Source organism: Oncorhynchus kisutch, linkage group LG9 (genome assembly GCF_002021735.2).
Source record: "Oncorhynchus kisutch isolate 150728-3 linkage group LG9, Okis_V2, whole genome shotgun sequence".
NCBI lineage: Eukaryota > Metazoa > Chordata > Actinopteri > Salmoniformes > Salmonidae > Oncorhynchus > Oncorhynchus kisutch.
Genome location: NC_034182.2, coordinates 43,845,600 through 43,865,459, shown reverse-complemented (window position 1 = coordinate 43,865,459; position 19,860 = coordinate 43,845,600). Strand labels below are relative to the sequence as shown.

The 19,860-nt window shown below is 45.7% G+C and overlaps 1 protein-coding gene across 5 annotated transcripts in view; it reads left to right on the top strand.

Moving 5' to 3' along the window:
- Nucleotides 1-19,860, top strand: part of rnf175 (ring finger protein 175) — a 46,383-nt gene that overhangs the window by 5,285 nt on the left and 21,238 nt on the right. For 4 of the 5 annotated variants that reach the window (XR_004211079.1, XM_031832655.1, XM_031832657.1 and 1 more), the window contains exons 2-3: nt 10,556-10,593; nt 19,082-19,223. Coding sequence is in view for 4 of the 5 variants with exons in the window: in XM_031832655.1 (XP_031688515.1) it covers nt 10,556-10,593; nt 19,082-19,223 (180 nt within the window). In the remaining variant the exon portion in view is untranslated. The remainder of the gene's footprint in view (nt 1-10,555; nt 10,594-19,081; nt 19,224-19,860) is intronic. The other variant, XM_031832656.1, reaches the window with a different exon arrangement.

The window sequence follows — 19,860 nt, the reverse complement described above, 5'->3', positions numbered from 1 at the left end:
CACCTGTTGTATTCATCATTTCACTGTGAGGTCTACTACACCTGTTGTATTCAGCATTTCACTGTAAGGTCTACTACACCTGTTGTATTCAGCATTTCACTGTAAGGTCTACTACACCTGTTGTATTCAGCATTTCACTGTAAGGTCTACTACACCTGTTGTATTCAGCATTTCACTGTGAGGTCTACTACACCTGTTGTATTCATCATTTCACTGTGAGGTCTACTACACCTGTTGTATTCATCATTTCACTGTGAGGTCTACTACACCTGTTGTATTCAGCATTTCACTGTAAGGTCTACCTACACCTGTTGTATTCAGCATTTCACTGTGAGGTCTACTACACCTGTTGTATTCATCATTTCACTGTGAGGTCTACTATACCTGTTGTATTCAGCATTTCACTGTGAGGTCTACTATACCTGTTGTATTCAGCATTTCACTGTGAGGTCTACTACACCTGTTGTATTCAGCATTTCACTGTGAGGTCTACACCTGTTGTATTCAGCATTTCACTGTGAGGTCTACTACACCTGTTGTATTCAGCATTTCACTGTGAGGTCTACTACACCTGTTGTATTCAGCATTTCACTGTGAGGTCTACTACACCTGTTGTATTCATCATTTCACTGTGAGGTCTACTACACCTGTTGTATTCAGCATTTCACTGTAAGGTCTACTACACCTGTTGTATTCAGCATTTCACTGTAAGGTCTACTACACCTGTTGTATTCAGCATTTCACTGTAAGGTCTACTACACCTGTTGTATTCAGCATGTCACTGTAAGGTCTACTACACCTGTTGTATTCAGCATTTCACTGTGAGGTCTACTACACCTTTTGTATTCATCATTTCACTGTGAGGTCTACTACACCTGTTGTATTCATCATTTCACTGTGAGGTCTACCTACACCTGTTGTATTCAGCATTTCACTGTGAGGTCTACTACACCTGTTGTATTCATCATTTCACTGTGAGGTCTACCTACACCTGTTGTATTCAGCATTTCACTGTGAGGTCTACTACACCTGTTGTATTCATCATTTCACTGTGAGGTCTACTACACCTGTTGTATTCAGCATTTCACTGTGAGGTCTACTACACCTGTTGTATTCAGCATTTCACTGTGAGGTCTACTACACCTGTTGTATTCATCATTTCACTGTGAGGTCTACTACACCTGTTGTATTCATCATTTCACTGTGAGGTCTACCTACACCTGTTGTATTCATCATTTCACTGTGAGGTCTACCTACACCTGTTGTATTCAGCATTTCACTGTGAGGTCTACTACACCTGTTGTATTCAGCATTTCACTGTGAGGTCTACTACACCTGTTGTATTCAGCATTTCACTGTGAGGTCTACTACACCTGTTGTATTCATCATTTCACTGTGAGGTCTACCTACACCTGTTGTATTCATCATTTCACTGTGAGGTCTACTACACCTGTTGTATTCATCATTTCACTGTGAGGTCTACTACACCTGTTGTATTCATCATTTCACTGTGAGGTCTACTACACCTGTTGTATTCATCATTTCACTGTGAGGTCTACTACACCTGTTGTATTCATCATTTCACTGTGAGGTCTACCTACACCTGTTGTATTCAGCATTTCACTGTGAGGTCTACTACACCTGTTGTATTCAGCATTTCACTGTGAGGTCTACTACACCTGTTGTATTCAGCATTTCACTGTAAGGTCTACTACACCTGTTGTATTCAGCATTTCACTGTAAGGTCTACCTACACCTGTTGTATTCAGCATTTCACTGTGAGGTCTACTACACCTGTTGTATTCATCATTTCACTGTGAGGTCTACTACACCTGTTGTATTCAGCATTTCACTGTGAGGTCTACTACACCTGTTGTATTCAGCATTTCACTGTAAGGTCTACTACACCTGTTGTATTCAGCATTTCACTGTGAGGTCTACTACACCTGTTGTATTCAGCATTTCACTGTAAGGTCTACTACACCTGTTGTATTCAGCATTTCACTGTAAGGTCTACCTACACCTGTTGTATTCAGCATTTCACTGTGAGGTCTACTACACCTGTTGTATTCATCATTTCACTGTGAGGTCTACTACACCTGTTGTATTCAGCATTTCACTGTAAGGTCTACTACACCTGTTGTATTCAGCATTTCACTGTAAGGTCTACTACACCTGTTGTATTCAGCATTTCACTGTAAGGTCTACTACACCTGTTGTATTCAGCATTTCACTGTGAGGTCTACTACACCTGTTGTATTCATCATTTCACTGTGAGGTCTACTACACCTGTTGTATTCATCATTTCACTGTGAGGTCTACTACACCTGTTGTATTCAGCATTTCACTGTAAGGTCTACCTACACCTGTTGTATTCAGCATTTCACTGTGAGGTCTACTACACCTGTTGTATTCATCATTTCACTGTGAGGTCTACTATACCTGTTGTATTCAGCATTTCACTGTGAGGTCTACTATACCTGTTGTATTCAGCATTTCACTGTGAGGTCTACTACACCTGTTGTATTCAGCATTTCACTGTGAGGTCTACACCTGTTGTATTCAGCATTTCACTGTGAGGTCTACTACACCTGTTGTATTCAGCATTTCACTGTGAGGTCTACTACACCTGTTGTATTCAGCATTTCACTGTGAGGTCTACTACACCTGTTGTATTCATCATTTCACTGTGAGGTCTACTACACCTGTTGTATTCAGCATTTCACTGTAAGGTCTACTACACCTGTTGTATTCAGCATTTCACTGTAAGGTCTACTACACCTGTTGTATTCAGCATTTCACTGTAAGGTCTACTACACCTGTTGTATTCAGCATGTCACTGTAAGGTCTACTACACCTGTTGTATTCAGCATTTCACTGTGAGGTCTACTACACCTTTTGTATTCATCATTTCACTGTGAGGTCTACTACACCTGTTGTATTCATCATTTCACTGTGAGGTCTACCTACACCTGTTGTATTCAGCATTTCACTGTGAGGTCTACTACACCTGTTGTATTCATCATTTCACTGTGAGGTCTACCTACACCTGTTGTATTCAGCATTTCACTGTGAGGTCTACTACACCTGTTGTATTCATCATTTCACTGTGAGGTCTACTACACCTGTTGTATTCAGCATTTCACTGTGAGGTCTACTACACCTGTTGTATTCAGCATTTCACTGTGAGGTCTACTACACCTGTTGTATTCAGCATTTCACTGTGAGGTCTACTACACCTGTTGTATTCATCATTTCACTGTGAGGTCTACTACACCTGTTGTATTCATCATTTCACTGTGAGGTCTACTACACCTGTTGTATTCAGCATTTCACTGTGAGGTCTACTACACCTGTTGTATTCAGCATTTCACTGTAAGGTCTACTACACCTGTTGTATTCAGCATTTCACTGTAAGGTCTACTACACCTGTTGTATTCAGCATTTCACTGTAAGGTCTACTACACCTGTTGTATTTGGCGCATGTGACTAATAAAATTGACATTTGGCAGGAGGTTAGGAAGTGCAGCTCAGTTTCCACCTCATTTTGTGGGCAGTGAGCACATAGCCTGTCTTCTCTTGAGAGCCATGTCTGCCTACGGCGGCCTTTCTCAATAGCAAGGCTATGCTCACTGAGTCTGTACATAGTCAAAGCTTTCCTTAAGTTTGGGTCAGTCACAGTGGTCAGGTATTCTGCCGCTGTGTACTCTCTGTTTAGGGACAAACAGCATTCTAGTTTGCTCAGTTTTTTTGTTAATTCTTTCCAATGTGTCAAGTAATTATCTTTTTGTTTTCTCATGATTTGGTTGGGTCTAATTGTGTTGCTGTCCTGGGGGTTTGTTTGTGTTTGTGAACTGAGCCCCAGGACCAGCTTGCTTAGGGGACACTTCTCCAGGTTCATCTCTATGTATAGTTGAAGTCGGAAGTTTACATACACTTAGGTTGGAGTAATTAAAACTCATTTTTCAACCACTCCACAAATTTCTTGTTAACAAACTATAGTTTTGGCAAGTCGGTTAGGACATCTACTTTGTGCATGACACAAATCATTTTTCCAACAATTATTTACAGACAGATTATTTCACTTATAATTCACTGTATCACAATTCCAGTGGGTCAGAAGTTTACATACACTAAGTTGACTGTGCCTTTAAACAACTTGGAAAATTCCAGAAAATGATGGCATGGCTTTAGAAGCTTCTGATAGGCTAATTGACATAATTTGAGTCCTGTGGATGTATTTCAAGGCCTACCTTCAAACTCAGTGCCTCTTTGCTTGACATCATGGTAAAATCAAAAGAAACCAGCCAGGTTGGTCTGTGACGACCGGTCTCTATAGCCCGACTGTCCTCTCTGGACAGCCAGGTTTGTCTGTGACGACCGGTCTCTATAGCCCGACTGTCCTCTCTGGACAGCCAGGTTTGTCTGTGACGACCGGTCTCTATAGCCAGACTGTGCTCACTGAGTCTGAACCTAGTCAGTGTTTTCCTCAGTTTTCTATCAGTCACAGTGGTCAGATAGTCTGCCACCATGTACTGTCTGTTTAGAGACAAATAGCATTGAAGTTTACTTAGATTTGTTGTGGTGTTTTTCCAATAGGTGATATATATTTATTTTTGTTTTGTGATGATACGGTTGGGTCAGATGTTCTGAGTGCCGTCCTGAGGCTCTATGGGGTTGGTTTGGGTTGGTGAACTGAGCCTCAGTACCAGCTGGCTGAGTGTTGTCCTGAGGCTCTATGGGGTTGGTTTGGGTTGGTGAACTGAGCCTCAGAACCAGCTGGCTGAGTGCTGTCCTGAGGCTCTATGGGGTTGGTTTGGGTTGGTGAACTGAGCCTCAGAACCAGCTGGCTGAGTGCTGTCCTGAGGCTCTATGGGGTTGGTTTGGGTTGGTGAACTGAGCCTCAGAACCAGCTGGCTGAGTGCTGTCCTGAGGCTCTATGGGGTTGGTTTGGGTTGGTGAACTGAGCCTCAGAACCAGCTGGCTGAGTGCTGTCCTGAGGCTCTATGGGGTTGGTTTGGGTTGGTGAACTGAGCCTCAGAACCAGCTGGCTGAGTGCTGTCCTGAGGCTCTATGGGGTTGGTTTGGGTTGGTGAACTGAGCCTCAGAACCAGCTGGCTGAGTGCTGTCCTGAGGCTCTATGGGGTTGGTTTGGGTTGGTGAACTGAGCCTCAGAACCAGCTGGCTGAGTGCTGTCCTGAGGCTCTATGGGGTTGGTTTGGGTTAGTGAACTGAGCCTCAGAACCAGCTGGCTGAGTGCTGTCCTGAGGCTCTATGGGGTTGGTTTGGGTTAGTGAACTGAGCCTCAGAACCAGCTGGCTGAGTGCTGTCCTGAGGCTCTATGGGGTTGGTTTGGATTAGTGAACTGAGCCTCAGAACCAGCTGGCTGAGTGCTGTCCTGAGGCTCTATGGGGTTGGTTTGGGTTGGTGAACTGAGCCTCAGAACCAGCTGGCTGACTGCTGTTCTGAGACTCTATGTGGTTGGTTTGGATTAGTGAACTGAGCCTCAGAACCAGCTGGCCGAGTGCTGTCCTGAGACTCTATGTGGTTGGTTTGGATTAGTGAACTGAGCCTCAGAACCAGCTGGCTGACTGCTGTCCTGAGGCTCTATGGGGTTGGTTTGGATTAGTGAACTGAGCCTCAGAACCAGCTGGCTGACTGCTGTCCTGAGGCTCTATGGGGTTGGTTTGGGTTAGTGAACTGAGCCTCAGAACCAGCTGGCTGAGTGCTGTCCTGAGGCTCTATGGGGTTGGTTTGGGTTAGTGAACTGAGCCTCAGAACCAGCTGGCTGAGTGCTGTCCTGAGGCTCTATGGGGTTGGTTTGGATTAGTGAACTGAGCCTCAGAACCAGCTGGCTGAGTGCTGTCCTGAGGCTCTATGGGGTTGGTTTGGGTTAGTGAACTGAGCCTCAGAACCAGCTGGCTGACTGCTGTCCTGAGACTCTATGTGGTTGGTTTGGATTAGTGAACTGAGCCTCAGAACCAGCTGGCTGAGTGCTGTCCTGAGGCTCTATGGGGTTGGTTTGGGTTGGTGAACTGAGCCTCAGAACCAGCTGGCTGACTGCTGTCCTGAGACTCTATGGGGTTGGTTTGGATTAGTGAACTGAGCCTCAGAACCAGCTGGCCGAGTGCTGTCCTGAGACTCTATGTGGTTGGTTTGGATTAGTGAACTGAGCCTCAGAACCAGCTGGCTGACTGCTGTCCTGAGGCTCTATGGGGTTGGTTTGGGTTGGTGAACTGAGCCTCAGAACCAGCTGGCTGACTGCTGTTCTGAGGCTCTATGTGGTTGGTTTGGATTAGTGAACTGAGCCTCAGAACCAGCTGGCCGAGTGCTGTCCTGAGACTCTATGTGGTTGGTTTGGATTAGTGAACTGAGCCTCAGAACCAGCTTGGCTGACTGCTGTCCTGAGGCTCTATGGGGTTGGTTTGGGTTGGTGAACTGAGCCTCAGAACCAGCTGGCTGAGTGCTGTCCTGAGTCTCTATGGGGTTGGTTTGGGTTAGTGAACTGAGCATCAGAACCAGCTGGCTGAGTGCTGTCCTGAGGCTCTATGGGGTTGGTTTGGATTAGTGAACTGAGCCTCAGAACCAGCTGGCTGACTGCTGTCCTGAGGCTCTATGGGGTTGGTTTGGGTTGGTGAACTGAGCCTCAGAACCAGCTGGCTGACTGCTGTCCTGAGGCTCTATGGGGTTGGTTTGGGTTGGTGAACTGAGCCTCAGAACCAGCTGGCTGACTGCTGTCCTGAGGCTCTATGGGGTTGGTTTGGGTTGGTGAACTGAGCCTCAGAACCAGCTGGCTGAGTGCTGTCCTGAGGGTCTATGGGGTTGGTTTGGGTTGGTGAACTGAGCCTCAGAACCAGCTGGCTGACTGCTGTTCTGAGGCTCTATGTGGTTGGTTTGGATTAGTGAACTGAGCCTCAGAACCAGCTGGCCGAGTGCTGTCCTGAGACTCTATGTGGTTGGTTTGGATTAGTGAACTGAGCCTCAGAACCAGCTTGGCTGACTGCTGTCCTGAGGCTCTATGGGGTTGGTTTGGGTTGGTGAACTGAGCCTCAGAACCAGCTGGCTGAGTGCTGTCCTGAGTCTCTATGGGGTTGGTTTGGGTTAGTGAACTGAGCATCAGAACCAGCTGGCTGAGTGCTGTCCTGAGGCTCTATGGGGTTGGTTTGGATTAGTGAACTGAGCCTCAGAACCAGCTGGCTGACTGCTGTCCTGAGGCTCTATGGGGTTGGTTTGGGTTGGTGAACTGAGCCTCAGAACCAGCTGGCTGACTGCTGTCCTGAGGCTCTATGGGGTTGGTTTGGGTTGGTGAACTGAGCCTCAGAACCAGCTGGCTGACTGCTGTCCTGAGGCTCTATGGGGTTGGTTTGGGTTGGTGAACTGAGCCTCAGAACCAGCTGGCTGAGTGCTGTCCTGAGGGTCTATGGGGTTGGTTTGGGTTGGTGAACTGAGCCTCAGAACCAGCTGGCTGAGTGCTGTCCTGAGGCTCTATGGGGTTGGTTTGGGTTGGTGAACTGAGCCTCAGAACCAGCTGGCTGAGTGCTGTCCTGAGTCTCCATGTGGTTGGTTTGGATTAGTGAACTGAGCCTCAGAACCAGCTGGCTGAGTGCTGTCCTGATGGTCTATGGGGTTGGTTTGGGTTGGTGAACTGAGCCTCAGAACCAGCTGGCTGAGTGCTGTCCTGAGGGTCTATGGGGCTGGTTTGGATTAGTGAACTGAGCCTCAGAACCAGCTGGCTGAGTGCTGTCCTGAGGGTCTATGGGGTTGGTTTGGGTTGGTGAACTGAGCCTCAGAACCAGCTGGCTGAGTGCTGTCCTGAGGCTCTATGGGGTTGGTTTGGATTAGTGAACTGAGCCTCAGAACCAGCTGGCTGACTGCTGTCCTGAGGCTCTATGGGGTTGGTTTGGGTTAGTGAACTGAGCCTCAGAACCAGCTGGCTGAGTGCTGTCCTGAGGCTCTATGGGGTTGGTTTGGGTTAGTGAACTGAGCCTCAGAACCAGCTGGCTGAGTGCTGTCCTGAGGCTCTATGGGGTTGGTTTGGATTAGTGAACTGAGCCTCAGAACCAGCTGGCTGAGTGCTGTCCTGAGGCTCTATGGGGTTGGTTTGGGTTAGTGAACTGAGCCTCAGAACCAGCTGGCTGACTGCTGTCCTGAGACTCTATGTGGTTGGTTTGGATTAGTGAACTGAGCCTCAGAACCAGCTGGCTGAGTGCTGTCCTGAGGCTCTATGGGGTTGGTTTGGGTTGGTGAACTGAGCCTCAGAACCAGCTGGCTGACTGCTGTCCTGAGACTCTATGGGGTTGGTTTGGATTAGTGAACTGAGCCTCAGAACCAGCTGGCCGAGTGCTGTCCTGAGACTCTATGTGGTTGGTTTGGATTAGTGAACTGAGCCTCAGAACCAGCTGGCTGACTGCTGTCCTGAGGCTCTATGGGGTTGGTTTGGGTTGGTGAACTGAGCCTCAGAACCAGCTGGCTGACTGCTGTTCTGAGGCTCTATGTGGTTGGTTTGGATTAGTGAACTGAGCCTCAGAACCAGCTGGCCGAGTGCTGTCCTGAGACTCTATGTGGTTGGTTTGGATTAGTGAACTGAGCCTCAGAACCAGCTTGGCTGACTGCTGTCCTGAGGCTCTATGGGGTTGGTTTGGGTTGGTGAACTGAGCCTCAGAACCAGCTGGCTGACTGCTGTCCTGAGTCTCTATGTGGTTGGTTTGGATTAGTGAACTGAGCCTCAGAACCAGCTGGCTGACTGCTGTCCTGAGGCTCTATGGGGTTGGTTTGGGTTGGTGAACTGAGCCTCAGAACCAGCTGGCTGACTGCTGTCCTGAGTCTCTATGTGGTTGGTTTGGATTAGTGAACTGAGCCTCAGAACCAGCTGGCTGACTGCTGTCCTGAGTCTCTATGTGGTTGGTTTGGATTAGTGAACTGAGCCTCAGAACCAGCTGGCTGACTGCTGTCCTGAGGCTCTATGGGGTTGGTTTGGGTTGGTGAACTGAGCCTCAGAACCAGCTGGCTGAGTGCTGTCCTGAGTCTCTATGGGGTTGGTTTGGGTTAGTGAACTGAGCATCAGAACCAGCTGGCTGAGTGCTGTCCTGAGGCTCTATGGGGTTGGTTTGGATTAGTGAACTGAGCCTCAGAACCAGCTGGCTGACTGCTGTCCTGAGGCTCTATGGGGTTGGTTTGGGTTGGTGAACTGAGCCTCAGAACCAGCTGGCTGACTGCTGTCCTGAGGCTCTATGGGGTTGGTTTGGGTTGGTGAACTGAGCCTCAGAACCAGCTGGCTGACTGCTGTCCTGAGGCTCTATGGGGTTGGTTTGGGTTGGTGAACTGAGCCTCAGAACCAGCTGGCTGAGTGCTGTCCTGAGGGTCTATGGGGTTGGTTTGGGTTGGTGAACTGAGCCTCAGAACCAGCTGGCTGAGTGCTGTCCTGAGGCTCTATGGGGTTGGTTTGGGTTGGTGAACTGAGCCTCAGAACCAGCTGGCTGAGTGCTGTCCTGAGTCTCCATGTGGTTGGTTTGGATTAGTGAACTGAGCCTCAGAACCAGCTGGCTGAGTGCTGTCCTGATGGTCTATGGGGTTGGTTTGGGTTGGTGAACTGAGCCTCAGAACCAGCTGGCTGAGTGCTGTCCTGAGGGTCTATGGGGCTGGTTTGGATTAGTGAACTGAGCCTCAGAACCAGCTGGCTGAGTGCTGTCCTGAGGGTCTATGGGGTTGGTTTGGGTTGGTGAACTGAGCCTCAGAACCAGCTGGCTGAGTGCTGTCCTGAGGCTCTATGGGGTTGGTTTGGATTAGTGAACTGAGCCTCAGAACCAGCTGGCTGACTGCTGTCCTGAGGCTCTATGGGGTTGGTTTGGGTTAGTGAACTGAGCCTCAGAACCAGCTGGCTGACTGCTGTCCTGAGGCTCTATGGGGTTGGTTTGGGTTAGTGAACTGAGCCTCAGAACCAGCTGGCTGAGGGGACTCTTCTCTTGTTTCATCTCTTGACATTGTAGAGCTGTGTGATGGAATGTTTTGGAGTCACTTGTTTTTAGATGGTTGTAAAATGTGATGTCTCTTTGGTTCTATTTGAATAAGGAGGTGGTATTGGCCCACTTCTGCTCTACGTGCTCTAGTTTTCTTTGCAGTTGCAATACGGTCTGCATGCAGTGTTTCGATTGGATGTTTGTCCCATTTGGTCAATTCATTATAAGTGTGGATCCCATACTTCACTGCCATATAGAGCAACTTGTTCTAGAACTCATTGGAACATTTTGAGACGGATTCTAATTGGGATTTATAGAGCAGCTGGTTCTAGAACTGATTGGAACATTCTGAGACAGATTCTAATTGGGATTTCGATTTGAATGTTCTTTTTTTAATTATTTATTTATTATTTTAATGGCATAGAATGCTCTTCTTGCTTTGTCTCTCAGCTCATTCACAGCCCTGTGAAAGCTACCTGTGTTGCTGATATTTAGTCCTAGATATGTGTCGTTTTTGGTGAGTTCTAAAAGAACTCTCGCTCTCTCTCTCTCTCTCTCTCTCTTCCCTCTCTCCTCTCTATCTCTTCTCTCTCTTCTAGGGGGATCTCCTGAAAATGACTCACAGGGAGAACTGGAAGTAAGTCCTCATTTAGAACCAGTAATTGGACAGTGAGAAAGTAGAACCCGTAATTGGACAGTGAGAAAGTAGAACCAGTAATTGGACAGTGAGAAAGTAGAACCAGTAATTGGACAGTGAGAAAGTAGAACCCGTAATTGGACAGTGAGAAAGTAGAACCCGTAATTGGACAGTGAGAAAGTAGAACCCGTAATTGGACAGTGAGAAAGTAGAACCCGTAATTGGACAGTGAGAAGGTATTTATACCCCTTGACTTATTCCACATTTGAATACACAATGGATTAAATGGTTTTTTCCTCTCTCACCAATCTACACACAATACCCCATAATGACATCGCAATACCCCATAATGACATCGCAATAACCCATAATGACATCGCAATACCCCATAATGACATCGCAATACCCCATAATGACATCGCAATACCCCATAATGACATCGCAATACCCCATAATGACATCGCAATACCCCCATAATGACATCACAATACCCCATAATGACATCACAATACCCCCTAATGACATCACAATACCCCATAATGACATCACAATACCTCATAATGACATCACAATACCCCATAATGACATCACAATACCCCATAATGACAAAGTGAAAACATGTTTTTAGAAATGTGTTCAAATTGGTTGTAAATGGGGAAATATCTAATTCACGTAAGTATTCACACTCCTTTGCCATAACGCTCTAAATTGAGCTACGATGCATCCGATCTCCGCTGATCATCCTTGAGACGTCACTACAACTTGACTTCAGTCCTCCTGTGGCCAATTCAATTGTTTGGAAATTATTTTGAAGAAACACACCTGTCTATATAAGGTCCCACAGTCGACAGGGCAGAAACTATACCACGAAGTCCAAGGAACTGTCTCTAGATCTCTGATATAACCTATGCCTCATCATAACTCTATATCTGGGGAAGGGTATAAAACCATTTCTACAGTGTTGAAAGTTTATATCATTGGGAAATGGGGAAAAATATGAAACTACTCAGACTCTGCCGAGAGCAGGCTGTCCCACCAAACTGAGCAACCCGGGCAAGAATGACCTTGGTCAGGGAGGTGACCACTGTGACAGAACACGGTGACCAGAGTTCCTTGGCTGAGATGGGAGAACCTGTCAGCTCTTCACCATTGGGCTTTCTGGGAGAGTGGTCAGACGGAAGCCACTCCTGAGAAAAAGGCACATGACAGCAAACCTGGAGTTGAAAAAAGGCACGTGAAAGACTGAGGTCATAAGGTCAAATATTCGCTGGTCTGATGAGACGAAAGTGAACAATTTGGCCTGAATGCAAAGCGCTATGTCTGGAGTAAACCAGGCACAGCTTATCACCTGTTTAACATCGTCCCTACCGTGAAGCATGGTGGTGGCAGCATCATGCTATGGGGATGCTTTTCAGCGACTGGGAGACTGGTAAGGATATAGGGAACAATGAATGAAGCCAAATACATTCAAGTCCTTGAAGAGAACCTGCTTCAGAGTTCAAACGACCTTAGACTGGTGTGAAGATTTATGTTCCAACAGGACAATGATCCCAAGCACACAGCCAAAGCAACGCTGCAATGGCTTCAGAACAAGAATGTGAAAGGCTTTGAGTGGTCCAGCCAAAGACCAGACCAGAATCTCATTGAAAATCTGTGGAAAGACTTGAAGATTGCTGTTAACCGCTGCTCCTCATTTAGCTGGAAGAATGTGAGAGAACCCCCAAATCCAAATGTGCAAAACTGATACAGACATCCCCAAGTCGACTCAAAGCTGATTGTGACATACCCAAGATGACTCAAAGCTGATAGAGATATACCCAAGACGACTCAGAGCTGATAGAGACACACCCAAGCAGATACAGACACACCCAAGCAGATACAGACATACCAAAGATGACTCAAAGCTGATACAGACATACCCAAGTCGACTCAAAGCTGATACAGACATACCCAAGTCGACTCAAAGCAGATACAGACATACCAAAGCTATAATCGCTGCCAAAGGTGCTTCTAAAAAGTATTGACCCCAGGGGTGTGGATACGTACGTAAATTAGATATTTCTGTATTTCATTTTCAATGCATAAATGTCGAAACATGTTTTCACTTTGTTGTTTGGGGGTATTGTGCGCCGAAGGGTGAAACATTATTTTTCTTTAATCCATTTTGAGTTCAGTCTGTAACAACAACAAAATGTGGAATCAGTCAAGGGGTATGAATACTTTCTGAATGCTCTGTATATCCTATAGAGCCCGTGATTGGACATTTCAGACAGCATGTAAGGGATAATCAAGGACGGGCCAAACATTCAATGTAAAATAATGATAACACACTAGTGGAATGGTACACGGAGTTGCACATAAATCCCAGAGTTGATTATCTCTTTTATACCATGGGTATAATTGACCACATTTTGCCAGTAGAAATGTTTTCAATGTCCACTGAAGTAGTTAGCAAGTTGACTAGATAGCTACCGCGGTTGCCTTGGTAACCACACAGACATTATGAAAATTGAATTACACAAATGCCAATGTTTTCAATTTGACTTTTGCTTTCAAAAACAACTGAAATATCGAACATGTAAGAATTAAATATAGCCATTGAATTCTACCATGCTGATATAGAGGCCCACAGTGGAGGTGTCATAATACCCATAAAACCTAGCGATCAAACAGGGAAATGGTTTCAGTAGTTTTTCCACCATTCATGTTCCCCATAAGGAATTTTAGAAACGCTTACAATAAGGACTATGTTTTGTGTCGGCTCACCCTGACGTGAAATTTTGATAACCATGTAAATATCTCAGACATAGTGACCATTATCAATATATTCGTCTCTATTTACGCTTATTCGAAAATGCTAATTAGCATCAGACATGGTGACCATTATCAATATATTCATCTATATTTACTCTTATTCGAAAATGCTAATTAGCATCAGACATGGTGACCATTATCAATATATTCGTCTCTATTTACTCTTATTCGAAAATGCTAATTAGCATCAAAGTAGACATCATGCAAGACTATAAATCCCAGCATGCTCCTGCACATCATCTCTAATGGACACCTTTGCTAACAGGTAGTGTCAATTTAAAAGTTGCACAAGACAGTTCACATTTAAAGAAATGTAGCCAATTTATTCATTATTAAATTTAGCTAACATTAAATAGTTAATCCAGAGATTCTTACCTTTGCCTTGACTCAGCAGTCTCGTCTAGATCATCATGGCATTTCTAGCTCTTTATGATAGCCACATTAGCAGCTAATGAGCATTTCTAGCTCTTTATGATAGCCACATTAGCAGCTAATGAGCATTTCTAACTCTTTATGATAGCCACATTAGCAGCTAATGAGCATTTCTAGCTCTTTATGATAGCCACATTAGCAGCTAATGAGCATTTCTAGCTCTTTATGATAGCCACATTAGCAGCTAATGAGCATTTCTAGCTCTTTATGATAGCCACATTAGCAGCTAATGAGCATTTCTAGCTCTTTATGATTGCCACATTAGCAGCTAATGAGCATTTCTAGCTCTTTATGATAGCCACATTAGCAGCTAATGAGCATTTCTTTCTGGGGTGTAAACACAGGTCGAATATGTTGATATTTCCTTGTTTGACCACAAGGTTTTATGTGTATCATGACTCATACTGTGGTACTCTATACCGTGCCTTATAGAAAAATAATGTACGCTCTAGAATGCCTTTTCAATCCAATCAGAAACAAATATTCAACAATGCCATGGTATAATTTAGCAATAAGGCCCAAGGAGGTGTGGTATACGGCCGATATACCACGGCTAGGGGATGTTCTTAGGCACGACGCAACGCGGAGGTGCCTTATTGATATTATAAACTGGTTACCAACCTATTAAAGCAGTAAAAATACATGTTTTTGTCATACCCGTGGTATACGGTCTGATATACCACGGCTGTAAGCCAATCAGCATTGAAGGCTCGAACCACACAGTTTTATAATGCTATATTATTAACTGGGTGGTTTGAGCCCTGGAAGCTGATTGTCTGAATGCCGTGGTATATCAGACTGTATACCACGGGTATGACAGTTTTTATAATAGCAATAAGGCACCTCTGGGGTTTGTGGTATATGGCCAATATACCACGGCTAAGGGCTGTATCCAGGCTGTACTCCGCATTTCCGCATAAATATCTCATATAGAAACCATGATTGGACAGTCAGACAGTATTGCTATACACTGACCCGGACAGTTTATTAGGTACACCGATCTAGTACCAGGTCGGCCCCCCCTCTGCCTCCAGAACAGCCTGAATTCTTCAGAGCATTCTAGAAGTTGTCGGGACCAGTTCCACAGAGATGCTGGTCCCTGCTGACTCGATGGCATCACGTAGTTGCTGCAGATTGGACGATCGGTACATTGTAACAGCCCGTTCCATCTCATCCCATTATGCTCTATAGGGTTGAGGTTCTGGAGGACTGACCAGGACACTCCAGTAAACTGAACTCTCTGTCATGTTCCAGGCTATGTGTGTTTGCGCTCCTCAATTGTCCAGTGTTGGTGACGGCTTTTTGTCGTTTTTAGCTCCAGTGTGATGAAAATAGCTCATCCGTGACAAGCGTTCTGAGATGTCGTTCTGCGCCGTTATTTGCCTGTTTGAGCTACACTGTTTGTGCTCCGCGTGTCAGCGTGCACGATTCTTGCCGTTCTCTATCAACCTCTCTCCATCAACGAGCTGTTTTGTCCCAGAGGGCTGCCGCTGACCGGATGTTTGTAGTTTGTCGCACCATTCGTGTTAAACCCAAGACACTGTCGTGCGTGAAAAGCCCAGGAGGGCAGCTGTTTCTGAGATACTGGATCCGGTGGGCATGGCACCTGACGATCATACCACGCACACATTCTGAGGCTCAATCGTACCCATGATTGGACAGTCAGACGGTGTTGCTATATACAGTAGAACCAGTGATTGGACAGTCAGATGGTGTTGTCATATAGAAGCAGTGATTGGACAGTCAGACGGTGTTGTCATATAGAACCAGTGATTGGACAGTCAGACGGTGTTGCTATATACAGTAGAACCAGTGATTGGACAGTCAGACGGTGTTGCTTTATACAGTAGAACCAGTGATTGGACAGTCAGACGGTGTTGTCATATAGAACCAGTGATTGGACAGTCAGACGGTGTTGTCATATAGAACCAGTGATTGGACAGTCAGACGGTGTTGTCATATAGAACCAGTGATTGGACAGTCAGACGGTGTTGCTTTATACAGTAGAACCAGTGATTGGACAGTCAGACGGTGTTATCATATAGAACCAGTGATTGGACAGTCAGACTGTGTTGTCATATAGAACCAGTGATTGGACAGTCAGACGGTGTTGTCATATAGAACCAGTGATTGGACAGTCAGACGGTGTTGTCATAGAACCAGTGATTGGACAGTCAGACGGTGTTGTCATATAGAACCAGTGATTGGACAGTCAGACGGTGTTGTCATATAGAACCAGTGATTGGACAGTCAGACTGTGTTGTCATATAGAACCAGTGATTGGACAGTCAGACGGTGTTGTCATATAGAACCAGTGATTGGACAGTCAGACGGTGTTGCTTTATACAGTAGAACCAGTGATTGGACAGTCAGACGGTGTTATCATATAGAACCAGTGATTGGACAGTCAGACTGTGTTGTCATATAGAACCAGTGATTGGACAGTCAGACGGTGTTGTCATATAGAACCAGTGATTGGACAGTCAGACGGTGTTGCTTTATACAGTAGAACCAGTGATTGGACAGTCAGACGGTGTTATCATATAGAACCAGTGATTGGACAGTCAGACTGTGTTGTCATATAGAACCAGTGATTGGACAGTCAGACGGTGTTGTCATATAGAACCAGTGATTGGACAGTCAGACGGTGTTGTCATAGAACCAGTGATTGGACAGTCAGACGGTGTTGTCATATAGAACCAGTGATTGGACAGTCAGACGGTGTTGTCATATAGAACCAGTGATTGGACAATCAGACGGTGTTGTCATATAGAACCAGTGATTGGACAGTCAGACGGTGTTGCTATATACAGGGCCTTCGGAAAGTATTCAGACCCCTTGACTTTTTACACATTTTGTTACTTTACAGCCTTATTCTAAAAATGATTAAATCGTTTTGTTCCCTTTATCAATCTAAACACAATACCCCATAATGACATCACAATATCCCATAATGACATCACAATATCCCATAATGACATCACAATACCCCATAATGACATCACAATACCCCATAATGACATCACAATACCCCATAATGACATCACAATACCCCATAATGACATCACAATACCCCATAATGACATCACAATACCCCATAATGACATCACAATACCCCATAATGACATCACAATACCCCACAATGACATCACAATACCCCATAATGACATCACAATATCCCATAATGACATCACAATACCCCATAATGACATCACAATACCCCATAATGACATCACAATACCCCATAATGACATCACAATACCCCATAATGACATCACAATACCCCATAATGACATCACAATACCCCATAATGACAAAGCAAAAACAGGTTTTTAGAAATGGCAAATGTAATAAAAAACAACAACTAAAAAAACAAGTATTCAGACCCTTTACTCAGTGCTTTGTTGCTTACAGCCTCCAGTCATCTTGGGTATGACGCTACAAGCTTGGCACGCCTGTATTTGGGGAGTTTTTCCCCATTCTTTTCTGCAGATCCTCTCAAGCTCTGTCAGGTTGGATGGGGAGCGTCGCTGCACAGCTATTTTCAGGTCTCTCCAGAGATGTTCAATCGGGGTCAAGTCCAGGCTCTGACTGGGCCACTCAAGGACATTCAGAGACTTGTCCCGAAGTCACTCCTGTGTTGTCTTGGCTGTGTGCTTAGGGTCGTTGTCCTGTTGTAAGGTGAACCTTAGCCCCAGTCTGAGGTCCTGAGAGCTCTGGAGCAGGTTTTCATCAAGGATCTCTCTGTACTTTGCTCTGTTCATCTTTGCCTCAATCCTGACTAGTCTCCCAGTCCCTGCCACTGAAAAACATCCTCACAGCATGATACTGCCACAGCAAATGCTTCACCGTAGGGATGGTGCCAGGTTTCCTCCAGACGTGACGCTTGGCATTCAGGCCAAAGAGTTCAATCTTTGTTTCATCAGACCAGAGAATCTTGTTTCTCATGGTCTGAGAGTCCTTTAGGTGCCTTTTGGCAAACTCCAAGCGGGCTGTCATGTGCCTTTTACTGAGGAGTGGCTTCCGTCTGGCCACTCTACCATAAAGGCCTGATTGGTGGAGTGCTGCAGAGATGGTTGTTCTTCTGGAAGGTTCTCCTATCTTCACAGAGGAACTCTAGAGCTCTGTCAGAGTGACCATGTGGTTCTTGGTCACCTCCCTGACCAAGGCCCTTCTTTCCCGATTGCTCAGTTTGGCCGGGCGGCCAGCTCTAGGAAGAGTCTTGGTGGTTCCAAACTTCTTCCATTTAAGAAGGCCACTGTGTTCTGAACCTTCAATGCTGCAGAACATTTTTGATACCTTTCCCCAGATCTGTGCCTCGACACAACTCTCGGGTCTCTACGGACAATTCCTTCGACCTCAATGGGTTGGTTTTTGCTCTGACATGCACTGTCAGCTGTGGGACCTTATATAGACAGGTACCTTATATAGACAGGTGTGTGCCTTTCCAAATCATGTCTAATCAATTGAATTTACCACAGGTGGACTCCAATCAAGTTGTAGAAACATCTCAAGGATGATCAATGGAAACAGGATGCACCTGAGCTCAATTTCGAGCCTCGTAGCAAAGGGTCTGAATACTTATGTTTTTTTGTTGTCATAATGGGGTATTGTGATGTCATTGTGGGGTACTGTGATGTCGTTATGGGGTACTGTGATGTCATTATGGGGTATTGTGTGTAGATTGATGAGGAAAAATAATAATTTTATAAATAAGGTGGTCTCTGGTACCTACTGTAGTGAATTCTGAATCCACTGTTATGTCTCTGGTACCTACTGTAGTGAATTCTGAATCCACTGTTTGTCTCTGGTACCTACTGTAGTGAATTCTGAATCCACTGTTTGTCTCTGGTACCTACTGTAGTGAATTCTGAATCCACTGTTTGTCTCTGGTACCTACTGTAGTGAATTCTGAATCCACTGTTTGTCTCTGGTACCTACTGTAGTGAATTCTGAATCCACTGTTTGTCTCTGGTACCTACTGTAGTGAATTCTGAATCCACTGTATGTCTCTGGTACCTACTGTAGTGAATTCTGGGAGTAGTCATCGACGTCCCGGTATCTGACTATTGTTAGTGTCCCACAAGGCTAGATCTCAGAGAAGCTCATGGAAGTTATTTTTGACACTGCTCTCATTCTAGAGAGATTCATCATGGCACCTTTTAGATCTCTCTTTCTTCTCTCTCTCTCTCTCTCTCTCTCTCTCTCTCCCCCCCCCCCCCCCCCCCCCCCCCCCCCCCAGAGTACAGCATGAGCGCCTGCACGTGAAGCACCGGGGCCATGAGGCCATGCATGCAGAGATGGTGCTCATCCTCATCGCTACACTAGTGGTGGCTCAGATCGTACTGGTACAGTGGAAGCAGCGGCACAACCGCTCATACAATGTGAGTACAGCAGCCGGCGACTGGCTGGGTGGGTTGGATCCAAAATGGTGGGTTACAAATCAAATCAAATCAAATTTATTTATATAGCCCTTCGTACATCAGCTGATATCTCAAAGTGCTGTACAGAAACCCAGCCTAAAACCCCAAACAGCAAGCAATGCAGGTGTAGAAGCACGGTGGCTAGGAAAAACTCCCTAGAAAGGCCAATACCTAGGAAGAAACCTAGAGAGGAACCAGGCTATGTGGGGTGGCCAGTCCTCTTCTGGCTGTGCCGGGTGGAGATTATAACAGAACATGGTCAAGATGTTCAATGTTCATAAATGACCAGCATGGTCGAATAATAATAAGGCAGAACAGTTGAAACTAGAGCAGCAGCACAGTCAGGTGGAAGTTGAAACTGGAGCAGCAGCATGGCCAGGTAGACTGGGGACAGCAAGGAGTCATCATGTCAGGTAGTCCTGGGGCATGGTCCTAGGGCTCAGGTCAGTTGAAACTGGAACAGCAGCATGGCCAGGTGGACTGGGGACAGCAAGGAGTCATCATGTCAGGTAGTCCTGGGGCATGGTCCTAGGGCTCAGGTCCTCCGAGAGAGAGAAAGAAAGAGAGAAGGAGAGAATTAGAGAACGCACACTTAGAT